We start from the raw sequence: 26747 nt of genomic DNA, 5'->3' as shown, positions 1-26747 counted from the left end.
TATTATTATTATTATTATTATTATTATTATTATTATTATTATTAATATAATTATTATTATTAATAAAGATCAGTAACATTAATAATAATTATTAATAATAATAATAAAGATCAATAACATTAATAATAATACCATTCATAATAAAAATAATAATAACATTAATAATATCAATAATAATATCAATAATAATATATACATTAAAAATGTATTAATAATAAAATTAATTATAAGAATATCAATAATATTAATAATAACAATAAGAATAAATACTAAAAAAAATAATTCTAATAAATAAGAATAATATTAATATAAATAATAGTACCAATTATGTGTATTATTATTGTTATTATTATTAATCATAATCATAATAAAAAGCAATAATAGTAAAATATACAAATAAATATTAGTATTAATAATAATAAAACTAATAATATTAATAACTGTATTACTAAAAATAAATAAAACAAATAATACTAATTATTATTATTATTATTTATTATTATACCGCCATCAATTCCATGGCGCTTTACATGTGAAAGGAGTATACATAATAGGGGCAAGTACAATAATCATAAACAATACAAGGCACAGACAGGTACAGGAGGAGAGAGGTCCCTGCCCGCGAGGGCTCACAGTCTACAAGGGATAGATGAGGATACAGTAGGTGAGGGTAGAGCTGATTGTGCGGCGCTGCATCAGACTGAGGGTTACTGCAGGTTGTAGGCTTGTCGGAAGAGGTGGGTCTATAATATATAATATATATAATAATGAATAATAATATTACTACTAAGAATATTATTAATAATAAATAATAGTAAAAAAAAATGTTAATCATAAATAATAACTATATTGCTACTGCTACTACTGCTAGTAATAATCATCATCATAAATAATAATATTAATGATCAGAATAATAATAACAAATATGAATAATCAAAATGCAATAATAATATCAAAATAATAATAATAATAGATTACTAATTTAGTTGTTATTATTATTATCTAATATATAAAGCTGAGTATATGTGTGCATATATGTGTGTATGTATGTATATGTGTGTATGTATGTATATGTGTGTATGTATGTATATGTGTGTATGTATGTATATGTGTGTATGTATGTATATGTGTGTATGTATGTATATGTGTGTATGTATGTATATGTGTGTATGTATGTATATGTGTGTATGTATGTATATGTGTGTATGTATGTATATGTGTGTATGTATGTATATGTGTGTATGTATGTATGTATGTCCGCTAAAGGAATTTGCACCGTCGCATTTACAATCATGACATTTTGCACAGACGCCCCATGTGACTCAGGGAACGTCCTAGACTATGTTTTGACGGGAAAATTTAACCCCGCGCTTTACAGTTACTCTCCAAAAAACCTCCATTAAAGTAAATGGAGCTGTGAGCTAAAGGTTATTAATAGCAGCTGTGAGTGGTTGCTAAAGGAACAAAATAAACTGTTAGTATAAGAAGCTTATGTGTGAGGTAATAAGATGTCGGTGGGGAGACGGATAGAGAGAGACAGAAAAAGACAGACACAGACAGAGTAAGAGGCAGGGAAATAGACAGAGACAGACAGACAGACAGACATAAAAAAGACAGAGAAAGACAGATAGTGAAAGAGACAGACAGAGGCAGACAGCCAGGGAAAGAGACAGAGGCGGTGAAAGAGACTGACAGACACAGAGATAGAGATACACAGACAGACATGGATAGAAGATAGACACACAGAGACATACACACAGAGACACACAGAGACATACACACAGAGACAGACACACAGAGACATACACACAGAGACATACACACAGAGACAGACACACAGAGACATACACACAGAGACAGACACACAGTGACAGACACACAGAGACATACACACAGAGACAGACACACAGAGACATACACACAGAGACAGACACACAGAGACACACACAGAGACAGACACACAGAGACAGACACACAGAGACATACACACAGAGACAGACACACAGAGACATACACACAGAGACAGACACACAGAGACATACACACAGAGACATACACACAGAGACAGACACACAGAGACAGACACACAGAGACAGACACACAGAGACATACACACAGAGACAGACACACAGAGACATACACACAGAGACAGACACACAGAGACATACACACAGAGACAGACACACAGAGACATACACACAGAGACATACACACAGAGACAGACACACAGTGACAGACACACAGAGACATACACACAGAGACAGACACACAGAGACATACACACAGAGACAGACACATAGAGACACACACAGAGACAGACACACAGAGACAGACACACAGAGACATACACACAGAGACAGACACACAGAGACAGACACACAGAGACATACACACAGAGACATACACACAGAGACAGACACACAGAGACATACACACAGAGACAGACACACAGAGACATACACACAGAGACAGACACACAGAGACATACACACAGAGACAGACACACAGAGACAGACACACAGAGACATACACACAGAGACAGACACACAGAGACATACACACAGAGACAGACACACAGAGACAGACACACAGAGACATACAGACAGAGACAGACACACAGAGACAGACACACAGAGACAGACACACAGAGACAGACACTCAGAGACATACACACAGAGACAGATGGGGAGACAGACACACAGAGACATACACACAGAGACAGACAGAGACAGATGGAGAGACAGTTTCTATCCCGGGCAGCGCCGGGTGCTACAGGTAGTTATTAATAATAATAAAACAATAAGAATAAAAGTAAGATAATAATATGAAGACCCGCTATCATAGCACACACAGAGGATGAATAGATCCTCAGATTACATAGCACAAATAATACAATATTTAAACAACATAAAAATAATTAAAAACGGATTCATTTGAAATCATACATTATACATGGTGTAATAAAATAGAGGTGAGTAATTGAAGGAGGTTCGGTCAGTAAAGCGTTAATAATGACGTCATGCTCTAATTATGGAAATTCCACTTTAAATCTAACGAGTCCTCCGTGACGTCATTACTCCGCGCCGCGCCTGCCAGTACAGAACAACTGTGTCCTGCACTCTGTGCCCACAGTTAAGATGGCGGCGCCGGAGCTGTGAGGTGGAGACACTCGTGACGGGAAGTACCTGGTGTGGGCTCCAGACCTCCAGTCCGCGCAGGATGGAGGCCGTGCTGGATGACACGGTGGCCGTGGACGATCTGCTGGTGAGCGGGAAGGGGAGAGGACGCCGTGACATGGGTGACGTCATGGATAGACGGGAGAACTGAGCTCAGTGACGTCACCTGACAGTGTGTGATGTTACTTGTATCTGCATGGAGGGAGAGACAGGGACGAAGAAGACCCCGAGGCTGCTGAGTGTGCCCAGCAAAACACACACACACACACACACACACACACACACACACACACACACACACACACACACACACACATATACACACACACACACACACACACACACACACACACACACACATATACACACACACACACACACACACACACACACACACACACACACCGAGGCTGACCCTCCCCTCATCCACTATGGCCACCCATCCCCCTCCCACCGTTCAACAAAACTATCCCTCCCCCCCCCATCCTGTCTGTGACCTCTCACCCCCCCATCCTGTCTGTGACCTCTCACCCCCCCATCCTGTCTGTGACCTCTCACCCCCCCCATCCTGTCTGTGACCTCTCACCCCCCCATCCTGTCTGTGACCTCTCACCCCCCCATCCTGTCTGTGACCTCTCACCCCCCCATCCTGTCTGTGACCTCTCACCCCCCCATCCTGTCTGTGACCTCTCACCCCCCCCATCCTGTCTGTGACCTCTCACCCCCCCATCCTGTCTGTGACCTCTCACCCCCCCCATCCTGTCTGTGACCTCTCACCCCCCCCATCCTGTCTGTGACCTCTCACCCCCCCATCCTGTCTGTGACCTCTCACCCCCCCATCCTGTCTGTGACCTCTCACCCCCCCCATCCTGTCTGTGACCTCTCACCCCCCCATCCTGTCTGTGACCTCTCACCCCCCCATCCTGTCTGTGACCTCTCACCCCCCCATCCTGTCTGTGACCTCTCACCCCCCCCATCCTGTCTGTGACCTCTCATTCCCCCCCCCCCATCCTGTCTGTGACCTCTCATTCCCCCCCCCCCCATCCTGTCTGTGACCTCTCACCCCCCCATCCTGTCTGTGACCTCTCACCCCCCCCATCCTGTCTGTGACCTCTCACCCCCCCCCATCCTGTCTGTGACCTCTCACCCCCCCCCATCCTGTCTGTGACCTCTCACCCCCCCCCATCCTGTCTGTGACCTCTCACCCCCCCCATCCTGTCTGTGACCTCTCACCCCCCCCATCCTGTCTGTGACCTCTCACCCCCCCCATCCTGTCTGTGACCTCTCACCCCCCCATCCTGTCTGTGACCTCTCACCCCCCCATCCTGTCTGTGACCTCTCACCCCCCCATCCTGTCTGTGACCTCTCACCCCCCCATCCTGTCTGTGACCTCTCACCCCCCCATCCTGTCTGTGACCTCTCACCCCCCCCATCCTGTCTGTGACCTCTCACCCCCCCATCCTGTCTGTGACCTCTCACCCCCCCCATCCTGTCTGTGACCTCTCACCCCCCCATCCTGTCTGTGACCTCTCACCCCCCCATCCTGTCTGTGACCTCTCACCCCCCCATCCTGTCTGTGACCTCTCACCCCCCCATCCTGTCTGTGACCTCTCACCCCCCCCATCCTGTCTGTGACCTCTCACCCCCCATCCTGTCTGTGACCTCTCACCCCCCCATCCTGTCTGTGACCTCTCACCCCCCCCATCCTGTCTGTGACCTCTCACCCCCCCCATCCTGTCTGTGACCTCTCACCCCCCCCATCCTGTCTGTGACCTCTCACCCCCCCCATCCTGTCTGTGACCTCTCACCCCCCCCATCCTGTCTGTGACCTCTCACCCCCCCCATCCTGTCTGTGACCTCTCACCCCCCCCCATCCTGTCTGTGACCTCTCACCCCCCCCCATCCTGTCTGTGACCTCTCACCCCCCCCATCCTGTCTGTGACCTCTCACCCCCCCCATCCTGTCTGTGACCTCTCACCCCCCCCATCCTGTCTGTGACCTCTCACCCCCCCCCATCCTGTCTGTGACCTCTCACCCCCCCCCATCCTGTCTGTGACCTCTCACCCCCCCCCATCCTGTCTGTGACCTCTCACCCCCCCCATCCTGTCTGTGACCTCTCACCCCCCCCATCCTGTCTGTGACCTCTCACCCCCCCCATCCTGTCTGTGACCTCTCACCCCCCCCATCCTGTCTGTGACCTCTCATCCCCCCCCCCATCCTGTCTGTGACCTCTCATCCCCCCCCCCCATCCTGTCTGTGACCTCTCATCCCCCCCCCCATCCTGTCTGTGACCTCTCATCCCCCCCCCATCCTGTCTGTGACCTCTCATCCCCCCCCCATCCTGTCTGTGACCTCTCATCCCCCCCCATCCTGTCTGTGACCTCTCATCCCCCCCCCATCCTGTCTGTGACCTCTCATCCCCCCCCATCCTGTCTGTGACCTCTCATCCCCCCCCATCCTGTCTGTGACCTCTCATCCCCCCCCATCCTGTCTGTGACCTCTCATCCCCCCCCCATCCTGTCTGTGACCTCTCATCCCCCCCCCATCCTGTCTGTGACCTCTCATCCCCCCCCCATCCTGTCTGTGACCTCTCATCCCCCCCCCATCCTGTCTGTGACCTCTCATCCCCCCCCATCCTGTCTGTGACCTCTCATCCCCCCCCCATCCTGTCTGTGACCTCTCATCCCCCCCCCATCCTGTCTGTGACCTCTCATCCCCCCCCCCATCCTGTCTGTGACCTCTCATCCCCCCCCCATCCTGTCTGTGACCTCTCATCCCCCCCCCCATCCTGTCTGTGACCTCTCATCCCCCCCCCCCATCCTGTCTGTGACCTCTCATCCCCCCCCCCATCCTGTCTGTGACCTCTCATCCCCCCCCCCATCCTGTCTGTGACCTCTCATCCCCCCCCCATCCTGTCTGTGACCTCTCATCCCCCCCCCATCCTGTCTGTGACCTCTCATCCCCCCCCATCCTGTCTGTGACCTCTCATCCCCCCCCCATCCTGTCTGTGACCTCTCATCCCCCCCCCCCCATCCTGTCTGTGACCTCTCATCCCCCCCCCCCCCATCCTGTCTGTGACCTCTCATCCCCCCCCCCCCATCCTGTCTGTGACCTCTCATCCCCCCCCCCCCCCATCCTGTCTGTGACCTCTCATCCCCCCCCCCCATCCTGTCTGTGACCTCTCATCCCCCCCCCCCCCCATCCTGTCTGTGACCTCTCATCCCCCCCCCCATCCTGTCTGTGACCTCTCATCCCCCCCCTCATCCTGTCTGTGACCTCTCATCCCCCCCCCATCCTGTCTGTGACCTCTCATCCCCCCCCCCCATCCTGTCTGTGACCTCTCATCCCCCCTTCTGACTGTGACCTCCGCCCATCCTGGTGGCTCTCCTGGTTGCTCGTGGTGCTGGGGTCTCTGCAGTGTCTCCCTTGTCCTTCTCCTCTGATACTGGTAGAAGCTGTGATGTCTCGGGGGCAGCGCACAGCGGCCTCACATCCTCGTACTGTCAGGGGTTAAGTCTGAGTGCAGCTCCTGTCGTGAGGCAGCAGGTGGCGCCAGAACATTAATATCTGAGCGGCGCTGACACCACAAGCCTCCTGCCCTGCACTGCTGCCCGGAATTTGTCACACCCTGTATTACAGGGGCAGGGTCCTCAGGGTGGGGGGAGGCAGGGTCCTCATTTCTGTCACTTCTCCATGTACTTTGTGGTTACTTTCCTCACTCTTCGAGATCTGTGCTTCTTGTCAGTGAATGGAGACGTCCCTCGCCTGTACATGTCTTGCTTTCAGCTGTAGGATTTAGGACAGGAGAGATCACTATTATCTACACTGACGCATTGTAACAAACCCTCAGTAGTGTGGGAAGTATCAGGTATGGACAGATTGTCGGCATTTGCATATAACGGAGCTGAATGGATCCATCCTCCCGGGACAGGACAGGAGGCTGCTGCCCGCGGTTGTGGCCTCAGCCAGTGTCACCGGACTGAACGCATGTCTATGGCAGGGGTCACCCCGTGATATCATCATCAAGGTGGCCAGTTTACAGTGTCCATCTTCCCCGCACCCTATTATCCCACCCTTCCTTTGCCCCCCATGTACCTTTCATACTGAGCCCTTACAGGGCCTTCACTCCCGGGGCTGCCGGCCTTCACTCCTCGCCCGACGCTCCCCTCCCGGGGCTGCCGGCCTTCACTCCTCGCCCGACGCTCCCCTCCCGGGGCTGCCGGCCTTCACTCCTCGCCCGACGCTCCCCTCCCGGGGCTGCCGGCCTTCACTCCTCGCCCGACGCTCCCCTCCCGGGGCTGCCGGCCTTCACTCCTCGCCCGACGCTCCCCTCCCGGGGCTGCCGGCCTTCACTCCTCGCCCGACGCTCCCCTCCCGGGGCTGCCGGCCTTCACTCCTCGCCCGACGCTCCCCTCCCGGGGCTGCCGGCCTTCACTCCTCGCCCGACGCTCCCCTCCCGGGGCTGCCGGCCTTCACTCCTCGCCCGACGCTCCCCTCCCGGGGCTGCCGGCCTTCACTCCTCGCCCGACGCTCCCCTCCCGGGGCTGCCGGCCTTCACTCCTCGCCCGACGCTCCCCTCCCGGGGCTGCCGGCCTTCACTCCTCGCCCGACGCTCCCCTCCCGGGGCTGCCGGCCTTCACTCCTCGCCCGACGCTCCCCTCCCGGGGCTGCCGGCCTTCACTCCTCGCCCGACGCTCCCCTCCCGGGGCTGCCGGCCTTCACTCCTCGCCCGACGCTCCCCTCCCGGGGCTGCCGGCCATTACCCTCTCGGGGAAATCCGCGGTGCCTGTGAAGCAGAATCTCCATGTACTGTAGGTAGATTTCTTCGGATTGACCGCGAGATCTGTGGGAAATCTCCTGCCCTGTATGGCCCTTTCCTTCAGCGTCTTCTCCACGAGTGCTATATCCTTGTCCTCATGTACTCGCTGCCCGCAGATGGCACCCGGGCCGATGTTGAGCCCGACCCTGCGGCTGCCGCCAGGAAGGAGACAACACTTGTTTTCGGGGTTGATGAGTTAAGTCGTGGTGTTTGCAGAGCGACGCTCTGAGACATCTCCTTGTGACAGACGTCTGCCTCGCACCAGGCTCGGAGGTTACGTCCTCTGCACCCGTCCCCTGAGTCACCTCCGCGTCAGGCTTCACAGTGCACAGCATTGATAACTAGAGATTAATTTCTCAGCCGATACGGCTCCTGAACGTCTTACTAAGAGGCTGAGTCGCAGCCGGACTACAGGGTCATCGATGGGGTGAAAAATGACAAACTTCAGGCAGTAACCTCCATGGATCCAGCAGAGGCTTCACCAACAGTGATGACTTAACCATTACTGTGTCCCAAGAACTGCTGAGACTAGTGATTGGCTGCAGCGGTCAGGTGATTAGAACGTTGCACCCATTCTCTTGCAGGCTGCAGTCTGTAGCATCTACTGCCTCCTGGCTCTCCAGCCCCTAGCAGTGTTGGAAATGCCTGCTTCGTGTGACCGGGCATCGGTTTTTAACGGTGGCCTGGATATGGGGGAGATGTGGCCGGTGCTGCGGTGCCAGTACTTGTAACGGTGGCCTGGATATGGGGTAGGTGTGGCCGGTATTGCAGTACCCGGACTTCTGCTTGTAGCGGTGGCCTGGATATGGGGTAGGTGTGGCCGGTGCTGCGGTGCAAGGACTTCTGCTTGTAACGGTGGCCTGGATATGGGGTAGGTGTGGCCGGTATTGCAGTACCCGGACTTCTGCTTGTAGCGGTGGCCTGGATATGGGGTAGGTGTGGCCGGTGCTGCGGTGCCAGGACTTCTGCTTGTAGCGGTGGCCTGGATATGGGGTAGGTGTGGCCGGTGCTGCAGTGCCAGTACTTCTGCTTGTAATGCTGGCCAGGATATGGGGCAGGTGTGGCCAGTGAGCTACAGAGTTTTCCTCCTCACGTTTGCGCCTTATGTTTTGCAGAAGTTTGAGAAGAAGTATTTGGCGGAGCTGTCCTCCGGATCGCTGAGTAGGAGCACGCAGTTCGAGTACGCCTGGTGCCTGACCCGCAGCAAGTACACCACCGACATCCAGAAAGGGGCCGTCCTCCTGGAAGGTGAGCGCCACCAGATGACTCTTTCCAATTTATTTTCGAGCATCCGGATGGACCGATATCTTCTAGAATGTTTTGGGATTAAGTTCTAAGCTGTAGTGAGATCCGGAATAAGACGTTGTGCGGGATCCGGAGATTCCTAACTTGTGCCGTTTGCCAGACCCAGACACAACTTTTTCCTGAATTTTGCAGCTTTCCAACCTGTAACGAGCCGTGCACCTCCTAAATCTGCGGTTTTTCCTTTTTTAAGATCTTTTACCAAAGGGCAACAAAGACGAGCAGCGGGACTACCTGTTCTACCTGGCCGTGGCCCACCACAGGTTAAAGGTGAGTGTTGTCGGCCCCCACCTGACCCCCAGGAACCCTTGAGAGGGTCCGATATCCTATAGGTGATGACTGTGGCTCTGTCCTCAGGAATATGAGAAAGCCCTGAAGTACGTGAGGACTCTGCTCAGTAAAGAACCAAAGAACACACAAGCCCTGGAGCTGGAGAAGGTGATCGAGAAGAAGATGCAGAAAGGTGACTAGGCGTTTGGTGCCTGAAGGGGGGTCACATATAACTTCAGAAGGTGTCTGCCGAGCCCTCCTGTGGCCGACAGCTGCTCTTTTCATCCCCAAACACATGCACGCTCATAACTGCTGAGGGTACACTTGTTTAGTAATGGATATAAGGGCATAAACAGCATCCAGACATCCCTGTGGGAACGAATGATCAGGTGTTCTGACGTCCTCCTTATTTCTGCAGACTGGAGTAAGGGTTACAGAGATGCGGCCAGTATGGTGCAGGGTATTGAAAAAGGGGAAAAGAGAAGGCCATAGATGAGTGTGGCGCAGAGAGCAATGATGGAAGGACGTAACCATGTCTGGTGTAGACTAGGGTGGGAAGACTAGAGGTGAGCAAAGAGATGCAAATGTCTAGTTAAGACCTTCTCGGCCGGTGGACCAGGGCAGCGCGCACGTCTCGGCCGGTGGACCAGGGCAGCGCGCACGTCTCGGCCGGTGGACCAGGGCAGCGTGCACTTCTCGGCCATCGCACCATGCAGCGCGCACTTCTCGGCCGTCATCCACGATGCGACATCTCTTGGGTCTAGTAACCGGTAGAGGTGCCCAGGATGCCAGGCGGGGGATTGTCGATGGAGAATTGATCACTGCCATGAAGGGCAAGAATGGACACCGGGCTGAGAAACTTTGAATCTTTTTTTTTTCTTCAGAAGAATGATTTTTGTACATTCGTGAAAGATCTGGTGGACAGAAGAGGTAAAGAAGGGCAAGAGGTGGTGAGGAAGGTGTAAAGGGAAGGAGCGACTGTGTGGGGTGTAGGAAGGGTCAGGAATACATGGAGTGCAGGAAGGGGTGAGAACTTTCCAGGCTGGATGGACGGCTAACATTCTTGTCTTCTTTTTCAGAGGGTCTGGTCGGCATGGCCATCGTTGGCGGAATGGCCATCGGAGTCGCCGGTCTCGCCGGCCTCATTGGTTTGGCCATTTCTAAATCCAAATAAAGGGAATAAACTGTGGCCCAAAGCCTCGTTCTGGTCGCCCTTCTCACTAATCACACTTAATTATACTGGACACCTGACCCCGGAGTGTAACTCATCATCTAACACCAATGACTCTGCACTGATGCTAGCCTTCTCTCGCCGTCTTCCGGCCGGTATCACTGTCCTCCTCAGTTTATACTGCACTCGCTGAATAAATGGAGTTTACATCTAGTTCTTCTGTCTCTGTCGGACGCTCTCGCTCGCTCTCTCGTCTTCTGATGACCCCACGCGCGCTTCTTCAGATTTAGTGTCAAGTGCAAAAAGTTATTTTGCCAATTATTATTATCTTTCCGCTTCTCAGGTGTTTGGTTTGTCTTTGACCACAGTTCGTGCCGGGCACCACGAGACCTGTTTTTCAGGCTGTCATCCGCCCGTCTTTACACCTTCACCGTGAAATCCTCGTCAGGATCGCGCCTCTTCTTTACGCAACGCTTTATTTTACTTTCAGGGGCGGTGATGTTGTTTTTTTTTTATTCATCAGTCATCTCCATGATTAATCCCTCGTGAATGGCCGGACAATGAGATTTTGTCCAGACTATTTATGAAGTCACTGGACCCCGGATAAATATTTTGAGACTTGTTGTTAGGGGACCCGGCCATATTGTGCGAGGAGACAATGGCGGAGCACAGCCCAGTCACTCTGTTTGTTCAGCGAGATCCTTTTTTTTGGCCGAGAGATGGATGAAGATCGTAAACCTGTCCGGATCAGAGACTGAGCTTGTTTGGAAGGGATGTGTCATCGGGCGAGATTAATGGCTTCGATTTTACGACCTGCAGATAAGTAACCACTCGCTGCTGCTTCTGAATGGACTGGATGTTGTTGGTTCGTCCCACGTCATGGAGGCCACTTATGAGTTTTTGCCAATTCCAAAGTTGCGTGCCATGTGTTGAGTGAAACTCTGCAGTCAAAGCCAATGTACCCTGCTACGAAATGTGTGAAGGTAAAAAGGGAAGAGCATCTGTGGCTCTGAGATGGATCCCTGTAGAGTCTCCCAACATGGGAACATCTACATCAGGTGCCAATGTATGGAGCTGGCTCAGGAACTGAGCCCGCAACATACTCTATAGGTGCAAGTGTATGGAGCAGAGAGACTAGCTGAGCCTGTAACATTCTCTGGAGATGCCAGCATCACATGAGCTGTACCGGTACGTCCTACGTCAGGTGCCAGTGTATGGAGCAGGCTCAGGAGCTGAGCCCGAAACATTCTCGGCAGATGCCGGCATCACATGAGATGTACCAGGACATCCTACGTCAGGCACCAGTGTATGGAGCAGACTCACTAGATGAGCCTGTAACATACTCTGGAGATGTCAGCATCACATGAGCTGTACCGGTATGTCCTACGTCAGGTGCCAGGGTATGATGTAGGCTCAGGAGCTGCGGCCGCAACATACTCAGCAGGTGCCACCATCACATGAGCTATACTGGTACGTCCTTCGTCAGGTGCTGGTGAGCGGCGCAGGTTCGGGAGATAAGCCCGCACCGTACTTGGCAGGTGCCAGCATCACATGAGATGTACCGATATGTCCTTCATCAGGCTCCATTTTATGGAGCAGGCTCAGGAGCTGAGCCCGCAACATACTCAGCAAGCACCAGCGTATGGCGCAGACTCACTAGTTGAGCCCACATCTGCAAATGCCAGCATCACATGAGATGTACCCGCACATGAACTGAGCCCGCACCGTACTTGGCAGGTGCCAGCAGCGCATGACTTGTACCGTTATGTCCCACGTTAGACGCCATTTTATGGAGTAGGCTCAGGAGCTGAGCCTGCAACATACTCTGCAGGTTCCAGCATCACATGAGCTGCACCGGAACGTCCTACGTCAGGGCGCCTTTTTTGAGCCCGCACCAAACTCCACAGTTGCCAGCTGTGTTATACAGCCAGCATCTCTCTGAATTGGAAGAAAAAATAAAATTTTTTATATTTTTTTTTTTCTTTTTTCTTCAAATGCTATTTCTGCATCCGTAAAAGTAGAGTCTAACAAAATATCAAATCTAAAGCAAAATTGCATTTTTTTTCCATTTAACCCACCAAAAATAAGGGATCAAAATACTCCATGCACCCCAAAAATGGTATCCATAACAAACGTAACGGGGGGTAATGGGGGGGCAGGGCATACAAAAAACCAAGCTCCATGCACAGAAAAATAAAATGGTCCTATTCAAAACTACAAGTTGACAATATAACTTTTCATACGGCCCTGTCAAATAAAATAGGTTTTAGGGCTCTTTGGAGGAAAAAGAAGGGGTTAAAAAGGCCAATATGGAACATGGTGTCAGGTCAGTAGGGGGGCGCCGTGTTTACATGGGATTTTTAGTGTCTTCTGTATCAACTCATGTTCATGATCTGTTCTGTCCCCAAAAATATAACTGCCCCCATATGCACGTTATCTGATTCAGGGCAGGTTTTTTTTTATATTTTTTTTTTTTAATGTGATTTTCTTTTTCTTTTCTGTTTTTCTTTTTGTAATAAAGCACATTTGTCCGTTTTCTCGCCGAGTTGAAGAACCGGTTTCCCGGCTGCAGCCCTGATATAAAGCTCATATTGTATTTATAGAAGACTTAATTCACAGCTAATGTAAATAAAATTATATTTCAACAGATGTAAAGCGTCAGCTCCTCTGTGGCGGGGACGGCGAGGGTCCTTTAATTTTCAGGTTTTGTGGCCTCCGGCAGACGGAAGCTTCCTACGTGACGCAGGACAACGTCACTATATGAGGGGGGTGGGGGCGGCGGTTGGGTTTTCTGTGTTTACTGATCGTCACCGAGACTCGTTCACATGGGAAAATTAAGAACAACTGGTAAAGGGGAAGGTCGTGGAAGTAAGACACAGACGAGGGTGGGAGGACGTACTGGGGTAAATACTGATCAATGCCTTCATAGAATGAAAACGTAGCATTGGGGTGCTTGAGTGCCATGATAGTCCCCATCCCACATGCTTCGCGGCTGTTAACCAATCAACGTGCAAGGATTGCCTGCCATAGACTGTAATGCCGTAGCCATGTTGGTTACTGGCATTACTGTGATTGGCCAGCCACATCATGTCATCGGGTCTTATATAAGACCTGGTGATGTGATGCTCGGCATACTCTCCTCTGTGAGCAGCTTAGGGAGAGTTGATCTAGCAGGGTTAGAGATTAGATTACAGCAGGCATATAGGCAGGGTTGAATTGTTATTGCAGTAATTGTATACCGCTGCTGCACTATTAAAACAAAAGTCCTTTTCAGAGCGACATACTGTCCTTTCTGTAGTAAAACCGCTGTTATTTGTATTCACTGTAGCGATAGCTGGTGGAGAAGGGATAGATCTAGATTAGAGGCATATAGGCAGGGTTTATTGCTTTACAGTCCTTCCATACTTATATTGCTGCTGCAAACGAAAAGCAAAAGTCCTTTTCAGGGTGACATACTGTCCTTTCTTTAGTAAAACTGCTATTACCTGCATTCAGTGTAGCAATAGCTGGTGGAGAAGGGATAGTTCTGTATTAGAGGCATATAGGCAGGGTTTATTGCCTTGCAGTCACTCTATACTTATACTGCTGCTGAATCCTAAAAACTAAAGTTCTTTTCAGAGCTGCATATTTTCTTTTCCCTATTAATACCAGAAGATTTGCAGTTTTTTTTATATAAAAAATATATATTAGTATCTACCTAATTTAAAATGGACAAGGCGTGCGGCAAAGGATGGGGAAGTGGATGTCCTTCTGCTGATGGTGCAGACAGCGGCCGTGGGCCAGGTGAATATGTGCCTACTGTTGGAGCACAAGCAACATGCTAACCCACAAGAACTAGCTTCCTGTCCCACTTTGCAGGAGGGCGCGGGACACTACTTTTGAAGCCAGAACATTGAGAGCAGGTTCTGGGCTGGATGGTTGATAATGCTTGTCTTCCACACAGTCCAGTCTCACTAGCCAAGAGTCAGGACCACATAATCCTCACTCTGATCTTCCTCCAATCATGGCGAGTCCCAGGATACAAGTGATGCCACACTCAGACACTCCAAGGAGCTCTTTACATTTCCATTTATTGATTCTGGTCTGTCGCCCTGCTTTTTTCAAGAGGGATATCAGAAGACCATATGTAGTGATGACAAGATATATGAGCAGCCACGATCAGAAGAAGATAGTGGGAAACAGCAATTAGTTTCTCAAGAGGTAGGTGATCGTGAGAAACAGTTGCCATCATATACTAATATGTTAATTCAACAATTCAGGAGGACCAGAGTGTAGAAGTGGAAGACGAGGTGGGGGATGATGAAGTCACTGACTAAAACCTGGAAGGTGATATGCAGAGCGAGGACAGCAGCATAGAGATGGAGGGATCCACAGCACCGCAACAGGCAGAAAGAGGCAGTGGGGTGGCCAAATGGTGAAGGCGGGCAAATGTTCCTCATAGCACCCACACGCGGCAAGTTCCTAGGCCAAAAATTAGGTGTTCCCCAGTTTGGCACTTTTTTAAGAAAATGTGGACGATGATAGAATGGTCATTTGCAATCTGTCCCTTATCAAAATCAGCAGGAGCCTGACCACTACCAACGTTATCACCAACATCATGCTCAGGCAGATGTCATCAAAGCACCCGACTAGGTGACATCACTGCCTCTTCCCCTGTGCTACGTAATTGTCAATCCCCTGTCCAGGACCTGGTGTGCATGCCTCCTGCCTAGCACTTGTCGTTGTACATTCACAAGCGCCATCACCAACTATGTCCAGTTCATTGGCCCAGAGCATTCAGCTGTCCCTACGCCAGGCCTTGGAACTTAAATAAAAGTACACAGCCACCCATGCACAGACTGCTTGCTTTGGAAATTTTGTCGTTTAGTCTTGTGGACACAGGCTTTCCGCAACAACGTGGTGGTGTTCGTCCTTCGGTACTTGGTACCCAGCTACTATTTTTCCCAGTGTGCCATCCCTGCTTCACACCAGCATGTGTTCCATAATAACCCTTGCCCTGACCAACACAGTTACTGAGAAGGTCCACTTAACTACAGACACATGGACAAATGCTTGTGGCCAGGGTTGTTTCGCTTCACTGATGGCGCAATTGGTGAACTTTGTGGAGGCCAGGACTGAGTCAGACCCTGGGCTGGCACACATGCTACTGATGCTGAGGATTATGGGCCATAGTTCCATCAGGGTTGCCGCCGCCTCCTACACCAGTTCCTGCAACCCGTCCTCCTCATCCCCCCTCTCCAAATTGTCATCTATATCAGTCGCCATCTTTAAACACTGTAGCCCTGCCTTAGTGAAGCGGCAACAGGCTGAAACTCATGTGTTAAGGTGACAAACTGTAACAGACCAGACAGCAGACAGATCTGTGGCTTTCGCCGCTGAATCTACAACCAGGCATGGTGGTGTGTGATAATGGCCATAACCTGGGGGGGCTCTGAAGCTTGTCAAGCTCGCACATGTACCATGCCGGGCCTATGTACTCATATTAGTGGTTCAGCAGTTTCTGGAAACCTACCCAGATTTGTTTGAGCTACTTGTGAAGGTATGTGCCCATTTCCACAAGTCACCTACAGCTGCCGCTGATTTGGCAGTGCTGCAGCTGTACTTACAAGTACCATCTCACCGACTGGTATGTGATATGCCCACGCACTGGTACTCCACATTACAAGTGTTGGCAAGAGCAGCAGAGTGCCATAGTTGAATACCAGCTACAACATGCCCATCGGTATTCCGATCAGCCTCTGCACATAAGTACTGAAGAGTGTGAAGAGTGGCCATGAATATGAGGTACCAGAAAACTTTTAGGAGTCAACTAGGATGGTGAGTGGCAATGACGCCATAATCAGCGTAATCATCAAGTTCCTGTGTCTACTGAAATACTCGTTGCTTACAATTGAAGTGGAAGCTTTGCATGCGAGTACACAGGGCGATACTACCGAGCTCAAAATCTTTAGAGCGTCATCAGGCGGCCTTTGTTCCAAATCTTTTGAGGGTCATCAGGCATCCCTCATTCAAAATCTTTTGAGGGTCATCAGCCGGCCCTTTCTCCTAATCTTTTGAAGGTCTTCATGCAGCCTTCGCTCAAAATCTTTTGATGATCATCAGGGGACCCTCGGTCAAAATATTTTGGAGTGTCAACAGGCAGTCCTCACTCAAAATCTTTTGAGGTCATCAGGAGGCTTGCTCCAAGTCTTTAGAGGGTCATTATGTGACCCTCGCTCTTATTTCCAAGGTGTGTATGACGCCTTCCTTCATAACTTTTTCAGGATGTGTATGAGACCTACCTCTACAATTCTCTTACATATTTAGATGTATACCCACTGGGGTAAATGTTTTTCAGCCCTTGGAATCAGGGGTGGGATTCAGCCGGTTTTGTCCGGTTCGGGCGAACCGGTTGTTAAAATAGCAGCCGGTTCCCTGAATCGGCAAGAAACGGCTCTGGCGATCCGGTTCCCTGTATTCACTTGTGTAGTCTCTTTAAGACACTAGCACACATGAATCCCCGTACCTCCGCGCTGCACTTCCGGGTTCAGTGGAGCCTGTCTGCTCCCTGACCTAGCGTGCAGCGACGTGCTGATGCTGCAGAGGGGGTCACGGCAGTGTGAGCTCCTTTTACTGCCATCTGTCAGCGTCAGAGTGCTTAGAGAGTGCCGCGGAGGACGGAAGACAGAGCAGAGGCCACCGGTGCTTGGAGCAAGTAAGCGCTCAGTGAGCCAAAGATGCAGGGAGAGGAGCCGCATAAAATGGGAGCTATATGGGAGAGGAGCCGCATAAGATGGGAGCTATATGGGGAGAGGAGGCCGCATAAGATGGCAGCTATATGGGGAGAGGAGGCCGCATAAGATGGGAGCTATATGGGGAGAGGAGGCTGCATAGATGAGAGCTATATAGGGAGAGGAGGCTGCATAGATGGGTGCTATATGGGGAGAGGAGGCTGAATAGATGGGAGCTATATGGGGAGAGGAGGCTGCATAGATGAGAGCTATATAGGGAGAGGAGGCTGCATAGATGGGAGCTATATGGGGAGAGGAGGCTGCATAGATGGGAGCTATATGGGGAGAGGAGGCTGCATAGATGAGAGCTATATGGGGAGAGGAGGCTGCATAGATGAGAGCTATATGGGGAGAGGAGGCTGCATAGGTGGGAGCTATATGGGGAGAGGAGGCTGTATAGATGAGAGCTATATGGGGAGAAGAGGCTGCATAGATGAGAGCTATATGGGGAGAGGAGGCTGCATAGATGGGTGCTATATGGGGAGAGGAGGCTGCATAGATGGAAGCTATATGGGGAGAGGAGGCTGCATAGATGAGAGCTATATGGGGAGAGGAGGCTGCATAGATGAGAGCTATATGGGGAGAGGAGGCTGCATAGATGGGAGCTATATGGGGAGAGGAGGCTGCATAGATGAGAGCTATATGGGGAGAGAAGGCTGCATAGATGGGAGCTATATGGGGAGAGGAGGCTGCATAGATGGGATCTATATGGGGAGAGGAGGCTGCATAGATGAGAGCTATATGGGGAGAGGAGGCTGCATAGATGGGAGCTATATGGGGAGAGGAGGCTGCATAGATGGGAGCTATATGGGGAGAGGACGCTGCATAGACGGGAGCTATATGGGGAGAGGAGGCTGCATAGATGGGAGCTATATGGGGAGAGGAGGCTGCATAGACGGGAGCTATATGGGGAGAGGAGGCTGCATAGATGGGATCTATATGGGGAGAGGAGGCTGCATAGATGAGAGCTATATGGGGAGAGGAGGCTGCATAGATGAGAGCTATATGGGGAGAGGAGGCTGCATAGATGGGAGCTATATGGGGAGAGGAGGCTGCATAGATGAGAGCTATATGGGGAGAAAAGGCTGCATAGATGGGAGCTATATGGGGAGAGGAGGCTGCATAGATGGGATCTATATGGGGAGAGGAGGTTGCATAGATGAGAGCTATATGGGGAGAGGAGGCTGCATAGATGGGAGCTATATGGGGAGAGGAGGCTGCATAGATGGGAGCTATATGGGGAGAGGACGCTGCATAGACGGGAGCTATATGGGGAGAGGAGGCTGCATAGATGGGAGCTATATGGGGAGAGGAGGCTGCATAGACGGGAGCTATATGGGGAGAGGAGGCTGCATAGATGGCAACTATATGGGGAGAGGAGGCTGCATAGATGGGATCTATATGGGGAGAGGAGGCTGCATAGATGAGAGCTATATGGGAGAGGAGGCTGCATAGATGAGAGCTATATGGGGAAAGGAGGCTGCATAGATGGGAGATACAGTTAGGTCCAGAAATATTTGGACAGTGACACAAGTTTTGTTATTTTAGCTGTTTACAAAAACATGTTCAGAAATACAATTATATATATAATATGGGCTGAAAGTGCACACTCCCAGCTGCAATATGAGAGTTTTCACATCCAAATCGGAGAAAGGGTTTAGGAATCATAGCTCTGTAATGCATAGCCTCCTCTTTTTCAAGGGACCAAAAGTAATTGGACAAGGGACTCTAAGGGCTGCAATTAACTCTGAAGGCGTCTCCCTCGTTAACCTGTAATCAATGAAGTAGTTAAAAGTTCTGGGGTTGATTACAGGTGTGTGGTTTTGCATTTGGAAGCTGTTGCTGTGACCAGACAACATGCGGTCTAAGGAACTCTCAATTGAGGTGAAGCAGAACATCCTGAGGCTGAAAAAAAATAAAAAATCCATCAGAGAGATAGCAGACATGCTTGGAGTAGCAAAATCAACAGTCGGGTACATTCTGAGAAAAAAGGAGTTGACTGGTGAGCTTGGGAACTCAAAAAGGCCTGGGCGTCCACGGATGACAACAGTGGTGGATGATCGCCGCATACTTTCTTTGGTGAAGAAGAACCCGTTCACAACATCAACTGAAGTCCAGAACACTCTTAGTGAAGTAGGTGTATCTGTCTCTAAGTCAACAGTAAAGAGAAGACTCCATGAAAGTAAATACAAAGGGTTCACATCTAGATGCAAACCATTCATCAATTCCAAAAATAGACAGGCCAGAGTTAAATTTGCTGAAAAACACCTCATGAAGCCAGCTCAGTTCTGGAAAAGTATTCTATGGACAGATGAGACAAAGATCAACCTGTACCAGAATGATGGGAAGAAAAAAGTTTGGAGAAGAAAAGGAACGGCACATGATCCAAGGCACACCACATCCTCTGTAAAACATGGTGGAGGCAACGTGATGGCATGGGCATGCATGGCTTTCAATGGCACTGGGTCACTTGTGTTTATTGATGACATAACAGCAGACAAGAGTAGCCGGTTGAATTCTGAAGTGTACCGGGATATACTTTCAGCCCAGATTCAGCCAAATGCCGCAAAGTTGATTGGACGGCGCTTCATAGTACAGATGGACAATGACCCCAAGCATACAGCCAAAGCTACCCAGGAGTTCATGAGTGCAAAAAAGTGGAACATTCTGCAATGGCCAAGTCAATCACCAGATCTTAACCCAATTGAGCATGCATTTCACTTGCTCAAATCCAGACTTAAGACGGAAAGACCCACAAACAAGCAAGACCTGAAGGCTGCGGCTGTAAAGGCCTGGCAAAGCATTAAGAAGGAGGAAACCCAGCGTTTGGTGATGTCCATGGGTTCCAGACTTAAGGCAGTGATTGCCTCCAAAGGATTCGCAACAAAATATTGAAAATAAAAATATTTTGTTTGGGTTTGGTTTATTTGTCCAATTACTTTTGACCTCCTAAAATGTGGAGTGTTTGTAAAGAAATGTGTACAATTCCTACAATTTCTATCAGATATTTTTGTTCAAACCTTCAAATTAAACGTTACAATCTGCACTTGAATTCTGTTGTAGAGGTTTCATTTCAAATCCAATGTGGTGGCATGCAGAGCCCAACTCGCGAAAATTGTGTCACTGTCCAAATATTTCTGGACCTAACTGTATATGGGGAGAGGAGGCTGCATAGATGGGAGCTATATGGGGAGAGGAGGCTGCATAGATGGGAGCTATATGGGGAGAGGAGGCTGCATGGATGGGAGCTACATGGGGAGAGGAGCCATATGGGACAGGATCTGCAGGGGAAAAGGAGCACATGAGATAAGATCTGCTGGGAAAAGAAGCTGTTGTTAAAAATTTGAATCCCACCCCTGCTTGGAATAAGTGCATAGGCTTTATCACTCTAGGAGTCCCACTCCTTAAAAATGTGAAAAAAATGTTTTCTGATGCCTTTCTCTACGTGTCTTCCAGGGTGTATTGAAGTCCCTCATTCTAATTTTTTGCAGCCCTTGCACTTGGTGCATAGGCTTTAGGAGTCCCTCTAGCTAACCAGTTTAACAGAATGTGTATGAGGCCCTCCTCTATGTCTAATACAGGGTGTATCAAAGTCCCTCTTCTAAATTTTGGCAGTTCTTGCATTGTCTACATAGGCTTTGTGAAATTGAGTCCCTTCTTCATAAATTAAGCAGACTATGTCTGATTATGACACACACACCACATGCCCAGATAAGGTAGTGAAATCTTAAAATTACATTTATCGGCGACCACAGGCTGGTGTAGTTTTATTTCCCCCTCTAATATGTCATCTACAGTAGTCATAAGCGAAAGAAAAACACAGATGAGGGTAAAGCCAACCTGCTGAATGGCTTTTTTTCTACGGTTTTTATACAAGAAAATGCCATGGCAGATGACATGACCAGTGATACCATAAATTCACCCTTGAATATTACCTGCTTAACCCAGCAGGAAGTACGCCGCCGCCTCGAAATCACTAAGGTTGACAAATCTCCGGGCCCGGATGGCATACACCCCAGAGTACTACAGGAATTGAGTTCTGTGATAGATAGACCATTATTTTTAATCTTCTCAGATTCCTTACTAACAGGGTCGGTACCGCAGGACTGGTGCATAGCAAATGTGGTGCCAATATTCAAAAAGGGGACAAAAACTGAGCCGGGAAATTATAGGCCGGTAAGTTTAACCTCTACGGTTGGTAAAATCCTTGAGGGTTTCTTGAGAGATGCTATACTGGAGTATCTCAAGAAAAATAACCTTATGACAGAGTATCAACATGGGTTTATGAGGGATCGATCCTGTCAAACTAATTTGATCAGCTTCTATGAAGAGGTAAGTTCAAGCCTGGACCAGGGAAATGCAGTGGATGTTGTGTATATGGACTTTTCAAAAGCTTTTGATACGGTGCCACACAAAAGGTTGGTACATAAAATGAGAATAATGGGGATAGGGGAAAATATGTGTAACTGGGTTAAAAACTGGCTCAGTGATAGGAAACAAAGGGTGGTTATTAATGGTACGTACTCGGACTGGGTCTCAGTTCATAGTGGGGTACCACAGGGGTCAGTATTGGGCTTGCTTCTTTTCAACATATTTATAAATGACCTTGTTGGGGGCATGCGGAGTAGAATTTCAATATTTGCAGATGATACTAAACTCTGCAGGGTAATCAATACAGAGGAGGATAATTTTATATTACAGGGAGATTTATGTAAATTGGAGGATTGGGCTGAGAAGTGGCAATTGAAGTTTAATGTAGATAAATGTAAGGTCATGCACTTGGGTAGAGGAAATAACATTTATGATTATGTACTTAATTGTAGAACACTGGGTAAAACAGACACAGAAAAAGACTTGGGTGTATGGGTGGATGGTAAACTTCACTTTAGTGGACAGTGTCAGGCAACTGCTGCCAGGGCTAATAAAATAATGGGATGTATTAAAAGAGGTAGAAGTGTTCATGAAAAAAATATAGTTCTACCTCTGTACAAGTCACTAGTGCGACCGCACTTATATACTGTGTACAATTCTGGTCACCGATATATAAGAAGGACATAGCTGAACTGGAGAGGGTGCAGAGAAGAGCCACCAAGATTATTAGAGGAATGGGTGGGCTGCAATACCAAGACAGGTTATTAAACTTGGGGTTATTTAGTCTGGAAAAACGAAGGCTTAGGGGGGATCTAATCACAATGTATATGAGGGGACAATACAGAGACCTTTCCAAAGATCTTTTTACACCTAGGCCTGCGACTGGAACACGGGGGCATCCGCTACGTCTTGAGGAAAGAAGGTTTAATCATAATCACAGACGAGGATTCTTTACTGTACGAGCAGTGAGACTATGGAGCTCTCTGCCGCATGATGTTGTAATGAGTGATTCACTACTAACATTTAAGCAGAGCCTGGATGCCTTTCTTGAAAAATTTAATATTACCAGTTATGTATATTAGATTTTATGACAGGGTATTGATACAGGGAACTAGTCTGATTGCCGGATGTGGAGTCAGGAAGGAAATTTTTTCCCCATTGGAACTTGTTTGCCACATTGGGTTTTTTTTGCCTTCCTCTGGATCAACATGTTAGGCTACAGGTTGAACTAGATGGACTTAGAGTCTCCCTTCAACCTTAAAAACTATGATACTATGATACTATGATACATTGAGAGATGGCCTGGCTATTAAGGAGTGGAGGAGGTCGGGGTTTTTTCTCTTCTTAATTTGCCTTATATGCAAGTCATTATACAGGAAATAATGTTTCCTAACATTTCTACCTGTAAAATCCATTTGTCTTTGGTTTTGTATGTTTTATTGTCACTCCGTAAAAGTAGTGTAATACTCTGACAACATTTCCCAGCAGTGACTTGGGAGTCAGAGACATGTCCTGTGATCTTCCCCATGCAGTTACCATTCCATTTGAGCGTGGTTTCCATCCATTTCAGCCCTAGCGCTTTTCCTGCCTCCCCACCTCAGTCCTCCTTCAGTTTCCCATTGACTTCCATTATATTCTTTACTCGAATCGAGACCATCTGAGCTTCCAATCCTATGCTTTTATTTGCCTTGGCGGCAGCTGCTTGGCCCTGGTTGTTAAAATACCATAATGAGGGGACAGCAAGTGATGAAATCTCTAACCCACTATAGACTTCGGAGGTATTGCTGCCAGTAACACAATGTGGGAACCTGTTGTCTCATCTCATGGATCTTTGCAAATGTTAATAGGTCAAAAGAAAGAAGGTTTTGTGCTGTGTATGAGTCTATTTGTATGTAGACAGCAGAGTTACGGTATATGTCTCTGATGCTGATCACTACACACATGTGGGACCATGGGTTGTCCTTGGGTTGTGTATTATCCTTAGATACAGCAAGATGGAGTCACTGGTTCTCTTTGGCTTCTTTCCATATTTGCAATTGCTTTTAGCTAGAGGGGACATCAGGATTACCAGCTCTACCAGGCACTGGGATCGAGCTGAGGAGTCACCTTATCTGTGCCAGGTAAAGCATCTTCTGTACACTGGGAGATCAGGTGCTCGGCCTTAGTGATCACAGGCCCAATGCTGCTCTTCTGTTTATCTTCTCACTAGCTTTCAATGTTACAACATTGACCATTAATCTTTGAGGCTAAGAAGGCTCCTGACATCCAGGTATTTATTAGGGAGGCTCATCTTGACATGAACACATCGCCGGGCAATGATTTCTGTGATAACAGAAAACACAGATTCCGTTCCAAATGTGATTCATTAGTTTATGTCTATAAACCCAAGTTACCGGCTTCTCTTCCTTGAGTGTGTCATCCGACACCTAGCTTTCCACCTCAACAGGATCTGGTAATGTTATGGCTGGAAGGAGCCCAAACCACAGCTGTAGATCAAAGGGCTTGAAATGTCAACTAATGCCTGCCAGGTAGACCCACGGCCCACACATTCTTCCCTGATCTGCCGTCAGTTTATAAGAAATGTGCGCAAAACGGCAAAGAACCAAGATAGAGAAGATTGCACTGTGGAAGACCTGATAGACAATGATCAGATGAATGGTGGTGGTGCCAGTCTGTATAAGCCTATGGTGCGGTGGATTATCAGTGCTAAATACTGCAGCTGTGGGCAAAAGAAGGTTTGATGCAATCACCGTGATTGAATACTCATGGCTCAGCCATTGGTGTATAGATTTGGTGCAATCACCATAGTTGGATATTTATGGCTCAGTTATCTGTGTATTGGTTTGGGGAAGTCACCATGATTGGATACTTGTTCCTCAGTCATCCGTATATAGGTTTGGTGCAGTCAAAATGATTGGATACTCATGGCTCAGACATGCATGTATAGGGCTGGTGCAGTCACCATGATTTGATACTTGTAGCTCAGCCATCCATGTATAGGTTTGGCGCTGTCAAAGTGATTGGATACTCGTGGCTCAGTCATCCATGTATAGGTTTGGCGCGGTGGTTTGATACTTGTGGCTGTCATCCGTGTATGGGATTGGTGCAATGGCCGTGGTTGGATGCTTGTGGTTCAGACAATCGTGTATATCTTTGGTGCAGTAGCTGTGGTTGGATACTCCTCATTCAACCAGCCGTGTATATGTTTGGTGCAGTGGCTATGGTTGGATACTCATGGCTCAGTCATCCATGTATTCGTTTAGTGCAGTGGATATGATTGGATACCCATCATCATCATCATCCGTTTATAGGTTTGCTGCAGTGGCTGTAGTTAAATACTCTTTTGGTGCAGTGGCCGTGGTAGCCCTCTGTATAAGGGCACTTGGGTGATTATCTACACTATTCTGTATGAAAAATTAAGCTTCTCTTACAACCATCTGCTTTGCACACAAGCACACGCCGCCAGTTACACCTGAAACTGAGTGCCCCAATTTTACAAAAAGGTGTCCCAACCTAACCTTGTTGCCTCTAACACTAAAGAAGATAATTGTGTTCCTTAAGACCCACGAGTTTTGGTGACCCATCCCAGTATTATTACCCTGGCACAACCATGCCTACAGACAATCCCTTTGACTGTGTGGTTTACTTTTTGGCCTTCTTACAGGTGGGTGTTTCTCCATGTCAGGTCGAATCGTTTTATTTTATCCTGAGTTGTAGAAACATCTCAAGTGCCATGGTTCCAATATGCAGAGCAGCTTGTGCTCTCTTACGTTCTGCCATGCTCTTTTGCACAGCCGGTACTTGCCTATTCCATCGCGCTGAGTGTTTTGCAGGTTTAGATGCTCTGTTGTTTATCTTGGGCTCCTGTGGATGGGTTATTTCTCAGCACTGGGTCGTACGCTGGTTCTGGGAGGGGCTTTATCAGATGCTCCTCATACCTGGTGATTGCTCTGCTTCATTAGGGAGCATGCTCGCCCTGGAACGTCACCAGTCGTATTTCCTGATTTCGCAGTAAGTGCTTTTGGCTCCCATTTGTGTACAGTGATCTTGGCTTCTCGACCCTGGACTGTAGTTGACTCTGCTCTGCCCAACCCCCTGACTTTGTCGTTACCTCCTGGCTTCTGACCTCGGACCTTCTCCTGACCACGTCTCCTCCTGCTCCCTGTATCCTATACATACTCTCCTTGTATCCTGACCCTCGGCCCGTATCTTGATCTCGTGTCTGACTGCTCCCTGTGTCTTGTCACGCAGGTAGTATCTAGCGCCACCTAGTGACTAGCATCACACTACGCTATATAGTGTCAAGCATCACATCAAGGATGTTGAGTCTTTATTACATTTACACAATGTTGATTTACAATCGAAGGGTCTCACCAACGTCTGCCGAAAACCTCAACCACATGCAGGTGAAGAAGACTCTTCCCAATAAGTAAAATACATCTTGAATCATAGAATGGTAGAGTTGGAAAGGACCTCAAGGGCCAATCTCCTACTTGAAAACTTGTGGCTAAAGTTGAGAGGTGTGAATACTTTGTGAATGTGCTGTGTTTCTGGATGGAGGATGTTGTGTTGTGCAGTCATCAATGTATAATCCGCAGATTAGGCTCACACTGCCCCATTGTCTGCGTAACCCTATCTTCACAAGTGTTTTCCTTATCGTGGTTGAAGATCTGGCACACTTTGCTTCCTTTATTATGCAGTGAAAGGAAGTATCTTAACATCTAATTGCTTTATCTGCTGAAGAAGCCAGACTTTTACTTTATCTGGAACAGGATCCGAGTCACCAACGTCATGATTTAAAGGGACTTTCCAGAAGTTTCCATAAACTGTATGTTCTAGGTGATCACGTATTAAAATATTCCTCGGTT

General features: G+C 48.6%; 1 protein-coding gene across 1 annotated transcript; it reads left to right on the top strand.

Annotated features, from left to right (window-relative positions):
• The first annotated feature begins 3127 nt into the window (after positions 1 to 3127).
• FIS1 (fission, mitochondrial 1) lies at positions 3128 to 13387 on the top strand. The gene is made up of 5 exons (XM_075346725.1): positions 3128 to 3264; positions 9111 to 9243; positions 9491 to 9567; positions 9655 to 9760; positions 10647 to 13387. The coding sequence occupies exons 1-5, from the start codon at positions 3220 to 3222 to the stop codon at positions 10739 to 10741; spliced, it is 456 nt and encodes a 151-aa protein (XP_075202840.1). The 5' UTR covers positions 3128 to 3219; the 3' UTR covers positions 10742 to 13387.
• Positions 13388 to 26747: the final 13360 nt, after the last annotated feature.

This window comes from Anomaloglossus baeobatrachus, chromosome 4 (assembly GCF_048569485.1).
Source record: "Anomaloglossus baeobatrachus isolate aAnoBae1 chromosome 4, aAnoBae1.hap1, whole genome shotgun sequence".
NCBI lineage: Eukaryota > Metazoa > Chordata > Amphibia > Anura > Aromobatidae > Anomaloglossus > Anomaloglossus baeobatrachus.
The sequence above is the reverse complement of the archived record's forward strand: the minus strand, read 5'-3'. Positions and strand labels throughout refer to the sequence as shown.

Bases quoted from the DNA above. Each gene is read 5' to 3' on its own strand.
- FIS1 (XM_075346725.1), top strand. From the start codon at position 3,220: ATGGAGGCCGTGCTGGATGACACGGTGGCCGTGGACGATCTGCTG. The intron at 9,244-9,490 runs GTGAGCGCCACC...TCCTTTTTTAAG, and splicing joins AGGGGCCGTCCTCCTGGAAG to ATCTTTTACCAAAGGGCAAC. The intron at 9,568-9,654 runs GTGAGTGTTGTC...CTCTGTCCTCAG, and splicing joins TGGCCCACCACAGGTTAAAG to GAATATGAGAAAGCCCTGAA.